We start from the raw sequence: 5,848 nt of genomic DNA, 5'->3' as shown, positions 1-5,848 counted from the left end.
TGCTCTCATCTACTCTATTCCTCTATCCTTCTTTTCTTTTTAAATGTTTCTCTTATCCGTGTGCCAGACTTTGCTTTGTCATGTTTGCTTATGTTCTTATCTCGTTTTACTTTTCTATTCCTTCAACACTCATCCAAAGGATTAGGCATTCCATCCAGGATTAGGGAGTCCCCGCCCTATTTTTGTTGTTGTTGTTCTTACATAACTATTTGATTTTCCAGTAGTTCTCTGAGAGCTAGTTTTTCCTTCACCAATGCCCATGACGGAACTTTGTCACGTATCATCTTGCAGTTTGAGCTTTCCACCCTACTCCTGTTCTTGTTTATTACAAAGCCTTGTCATTTGGTTTCTGCTTTTTACTTTGTATCTGAAAACTTTAATAAAAATACTGAAATGAAAAATACTCTGCTCCTGACCTTCTCTCCACCTTTCTGATTATACCCACCAACGGGATATCACACCTCCAACATAACCCTCCATAAGGTAGAAGATACTCTACTCCTGACCTTCTCTCCACCTTTCATATTACACCCCCCACTGGGATATCACACCTCCAACATGACCCTCCATAAGGTAGAAGATACTCTGCTCCTGACCTTCTCTCTACCTTTCTGATTACACCCACAACCGGGATATCACACCTCCAACATGACCCGCCATAATGTAGAAGATACTCTGCTCCTGACCTTCTCTCCATCTTTCTGATTACACACACCACCAGGATATCACACCTCCAACATGACCCTCCGTAAGATAGAAGATACTCTGCTCCTGACCTTCTCTCCATCTTTCTGATGACACCCACCACTGGGATATCGCACCTCCAACATGACCCGCCATAATGTAGAAGATACTCTGCTCCTGACCTTCTCTCCATCTTTCTGATTACACACATCACCAGGATATCACACCTCCAACATGATCTCCATAAGATAGAAGATACTCTGCTCCTGACCTTCTCTCCATCTTTCTGATTACACCCACCACCGGGATATCACACCTCCAACATGACCCCCCATAAGGTAGAAGATACTCTGCTCCTGACCTTCTCTCCACCTTTCTGATTACACCCACCACCGGGATATCACACCTCCAACATGACCCTCCATAAGGTAGAAGATACTCTGCTCCTGACCTTCTCTCCACCTTTCTAATAACAGCCACCACTGGAACATCGCACCCTCTAACTTGACCTTCCGTGAAGTCGAACACACTCTGCTCCTGATCTTCTCTCTATCTGTTTGACTACACCCACCACTGGAATGTCACCCCCACCCAACATGACCCTCTATAAGGTAGAAATAATCTGCTCCTTACTGTTATTCTTCTATTTTTAAGACTTAATGAACTCTTAAGAAAGGTTTTAATAAATGCCAAAGATGTCAGGACGTCCAGGGTTTGTGGGTATTTTCTGCATTGTGGAGTGGTTCATGCTGGGTAGTCTGGCACCTTGTCAAGAGGACACTCACATAAGAGTCTTGAAGAGATTTCCATGAACTCTTTTCTTCTTTGGAGACTATCATGGGCCCATTCTAAATCAGAAAGCTTCAACTTTAGCAGGATGTGGTTATGAGGAGAGGGAGGTTGGGTATGCTGTGGTGAAGCCAGTGTGGGTGTAACTTAACACTTTGGTGCTAAAGTTGTCCCTCTCTTTGCTGCCTCGGAAAATGGATTGGAATGTCCTGAAGGGTGTTTTAGGTTCCCTTGTTGGCACTACAATAATTGTTTTGGTTTACATAATAAACAATGTTATCTGTCATTAGCAGAGAAGAGGGTTTCATACTTACCTCTACTAAACACACATGTCCTGGATTTTCCCCCTAAAAAAACAATGACCAGAAAGATTTAGCAACTTATAAAAGTTTGGATGTCAAAGTACAAGCAGCACAGATGTATAATGGACATTATGTCAGCTTGGAAAGGCTAATTTGCTTTACTATTTAATAATCGGCTAACTAATCGATTTTGAAAATAATCGTTAGCTGCAGCTCTACTATGTGAGTTCCAACATCCTCAGTAAATTTACATGTTATCCCAACATGCAGCTTTACATTTCTATGTTGACTGTCCATGCTAAGACAGACCTTTGCAGGAAATAGTTCCTCAGGTTAACTACCCACTTCAGGTTGACTTGTTAGAACATAGAAAATTGCCTGCATTTGACTGTAAGTAATTAATGGCTTCCCCCCTTCCACCCATCTCAGACTGCAAAACCTACACTATATTGCCAAATGTATGTTGCCCAAAGTATTGGGACGCCGGCCTTTACACACACTTGATCTGTAATGGCATCCCAGTCTTAGTCCGTAGGGTTCAATGTTGAGTTGGCCCACCCATTGCAGCTATAACAGCTTCAACTCTTCTGGAAAGGCGTCCACAAGGTTTAGGAGTGTGTCTATGGGAATGTTGGACCATTTGTGAGGTCAGGTACTGATGTTGGGGGAGGGGCTCGCAGTCTCCGCTCTAATTCATCCCAAAGGTGTTCTATCGGGCTGAGGTCAGGACTCTGTGCAGGCCATTCACGTTCCTCCACCCCAAACTCCCCCATCCATGTCTTTATGGACCTTGCTTTGTGCACTGGTGCGCAGTCATGTTGGAACAGGAAGGGGCCATCCCCAAACTTTTCCAACAAAGCTGGGAGCATGAAAATGTCCAAAATGTCTTGGTGTGCTGATGCCTTAAGAGTTCCCTTCACTGGAACTAAGGGGCCAAGCCCAACCCCTGAAAAACAACCACCTCCCCCATAATCCTCCTCAACCAAACTTTACACTGGGCACAATGCAGTCAGTCAAGTATCGTTCTCCCAGCAACCGCCCAACCCAGACACGTCCATCGGATTGCCAGACAGAGAAGCGTGATTGGTCACTCCAGAGAACACGTCTCCACTTCTCTAGAGTCCAGTGGCGGCGTGCTTTACACCACGGCATCCCACGCTTTGCATTGCACTTGGTGATGTAAGGCTCGGATGCAGCTGCTCGATCCCCACACTAACCTATATTTGCCACAAGATGTCCTCGGTCTTCTGGGTTGAATGACATCTAGTGTCCCTCAACTTGAAAGAATGAGGACATACTGTGAATGCAGGGCATCATGTGTCCACCCCTGAGAGGACATCACCATGGCGCCCTGCATTGACTGTGTAATGGCGGAGAAAGCAGCACTAACGTCATCATGTCAGCTACGTTCGCTGCATCATTGAGGACCAAACATCTTGGAGAGCCAAAACTGAAGAGCGCCCTGTGGCATCACGTGACCAGACTTAAGATATTAAAATAGATAAGTAAAAAAAAAAAGCTTGGGAGACCTTATAGGGAGAAGTGGGAGAGGGCACTGGGGGCAAAGTGGCCTTTAACATTTCCCCAACCTAAAGCCTAATGCCCAAAGTTACAGGGGTTCGTTAAGTATATTGTGCACTACATAATCATTGGTAAATCTATAGGAGATTTTAAAGAGATTGCAGACTGGGAGAGGGAGGGGAAGCACTAGGATCCAATCAAGGTACTTTGCATACAAATGTGCTAATAGAAGTTGAGAGCAGAGCTGATGACTTATCAGCTTCATTGTCCAATCAGAGAGCTGTGGGTGGGAAGGTGACACCATTGCATTCCATAACTCTAACAGATAAAGTGCTGTCACCCTTTACTCGATTCAGCACAGTTCGCTCATGTGTTCCCCCCATGTGACTGCACTAGATGCCTGAGCAACCAGTCGCCTAGCACCAACGCTGTCATCTGGAAGAAAGATGAGTGAGTCACGGCCTTCTGCATGCCCAGAACAATGGACACTTGTTTTTGCTTGTGAGCATGTCTTGTGCAAAGGCTGGCATGAGGTGAAGCATGAGCTTGAAAAATAAACTTAAACCAGAAAATAAAATTGAGCCAAAACCATTAAAGTTTCCCTTTAATGATACGGAACTTCTTCTTTAAGCTGATGGAGCCCAGGCCAAGACCTAAGTTGATAAAAGCCCTTGTAGCACCCAACGCCTTCTGTGATGTGGCTACTAGACATTTAGTGATAGCCGGGGCTGTAGTCGGCCTGGCTGGATTTATAGTGGCAGTTGTCTGGTTAATTCCAGGTGTCTGGCCTTGCCTGTACCCCGCTGGGCGGAGTGTGACTCTGTCATATTGTGGGACAGCCAATGGGAGGCACTGTAATGTGTGTACAGTACAGCAGCTAATCACTGGGCTTCTCTTAGCCAGTGGTGCATGCTGGGATAGGGTACATATATTGCACTTGCCGGGACCAGCCATGGAATAGGGCTGGGTCCTGTTAAGCCTGCCCCCCAGGCTAGGCCGAGGCCTAGGGGGGGGGCATGGGCTGGTGTGAGGGAAAAGGTTTCCCTGAGGCCTCCAACATGGAGGAGGCCTGGGATGCTGAAAGAGGAAGAGAACCAGGGCCAGTGCAGGCTCTTGAAGTACCCTGGAACTAAGTGGACTTCCGGAGCATGGTCGCTGTCTTTCCTGATTGAGGATCTGCATCCATCCTGTCTGTCTGTTACATCAGTGGCTATCTGCAATCTCCCAGGTGGATCTGCACTGATATATCTACAAAGTCTGGCGAGTCTGGAGCTCCTGTTGGTTAGCCCTGGACACCTAGAACCCCTATATCCTCTCTCCCCAGTGAAGATGTTCAATAAATCGTTTACTTAGCATTTTACTACTGGAGTGGACACCAGTTTATGGGCACCAGAAAAAGGGCAGTTATTGCTAATGGGCGGACAGCGGAAGATCATACCCCTAGACAAACTACAAATGAACCGGGCAACCAAAGGCTCCTACGGGGGTAGCGCTACACCCTCATTTACTAACCTTTTCCTAAGTAGTCACAGTTGTAGTAATGACATCTGGATTTTGTGGTTGTAAGGACAAATCTGCTTTCGCCTTCATCCCTGGTAAAGTCCGTCACTTCGAAGACCTCGTCCACCGGTATGAGGACCTCCTCTTCTCCTGGATAAGCGGATAAAATGTGTATGTCTGCCCCAAAGCAGGTGCTTATGTTGAAGAAAGTCCCCGTCCCAAAGTTCTCTGCCACCGTTTGATTCCTGGAGGAAGAGGTGAACTGCCCGAATCGAATTTCCCCCCCGACATCCTCGGGTAACAGACGTACCCTGTTGACCCCTCTGTACACGGGCGCCGGGCAGTCCGTCCTCAGGTGGTTCATGGCTTGGGTCATGAAGAAATGCAGGGAATGGTAGTTGAAATTTTCCCGGTCGTAATTTCTCACCGCTTCGTTGAAACCGGAATAAACGGTGTCGTTGGAATAAACGATAATGGCGGCTCCAAACTCGTCCAGGAAGCCCTCAGAAATATCTCCGCTTACGTAGTCTTTGGTTTCAGCCCATGCCTCCATTGCGAGATCCCATGCATGGGCAAAATCTGGGTCAATGTCTTTTTCTTGCTCAAGTAGGTGTTCTCTGATTACATATTCCATTTCCAGTTCACAACCTTCATACTGGTCGTCAAAGGCGTTGGTGTTCATAGTTATAGGACAGCTGGGGGCCTAGAATAGATGATATGCTTACTATTCCGGGAGGAACATACACACAACGCCAAGCAGAGCCCTAGTGGAAGCTAAACTAAGGATCAATGGAGTACGAGGGAATAATGGAAAATTGTATACTTACCTTCCGTAATTTTCCTTTCCTGGTGCATCAATTGGCAGCGCACCAACCTATGGTGTGCTGCCAAGATGCCCCAGGAAAGTAAATGACATTGCAGCCTTTAGAAAACCGGGTTCATTGCCCTACATAGGACTTGCATGGAGTTTATATGCTCTCCCCATGTTTGTGTAGGCTTCTTCCATGGGCTCTGGGTTCCACCAACACTCCAAAACTATTCCACCATCCTAA

The 5,848-nt window shown here is 46.5% G+C and overlaps 1 protein-coding gene across 1 annotated transcript; it reads right to left on the bottom strand.

Moving 5' to 3' along the window:
• Positions 1 to 1,567: 1,567 nt before the first annotated feature.
• LOC108802972 (ecto-ADP-ribosyltransferase 5-like) lies at positions 1,568 to 5,478 on the bottom strand. Its single transcript, XM_018574819.1, has 3 exons — positions 4,809 to 5,478; positions 1,788 to 1,820; positions 1,568 to 1,713 (listed from the first exon to the last, which is right to left on the bottom strand). Exons 1-3 carry the CDS (start codon positions 5,476 to 5,478, stop codon positions 1,568 to 1,570), a joined length of 849 nt encoding a protein of 282 aa, XP_018430321.1.
• Positions 5,479 to 5,848: the final 370 nt, after the last annotated feature.

The sequence above is a fragment of the Nanorana parkeri genome, unplaced genomic scaffold, assembly GCF_000935625.1.
Source record: "Nanorana parkeri isolate BGI_ZX_2015 unplaced genomic scaffold, ASM93562v1 scaffold3257, whole genome shotgun sequence".
NCBI classification, from domain to species: Eukaryota; Metazoa; Chordata; class Amphibia; order Anura; family Dicroglossidae; genus Nanorana; species Nanorana parkeri.
Note: the sequence above shows the minus strand (reverse complement) of the source record. Positions and strands in the feature narration are given on the sequence as shown.

Excerpts from the sequence above, each read along its gene's own strand:
- LOC108802972 (XM_018574819.1), bottom strand. The coding sequence starts at position 5,478 with ATGAACACCAACGCCTTTGACGACCAGTATGAAGGTTGTGAACTGGAA. Across the intron at positions 1,821-4,808 it reads CTGTGACTACTTAGGAAAAG|GGGGAAAATCCAGGACATGT; the intron begins GTTAGTAAATGA and ends TTGTTTTTTTAG. Across the intron at positions 1,714-1,787 it reads GACATGTGTGTTTAGTAGAG|TGCCAACAAGGGAACCTAAA; the intron begins GTAAGTATGAAA and ends CAATTATTGTAG.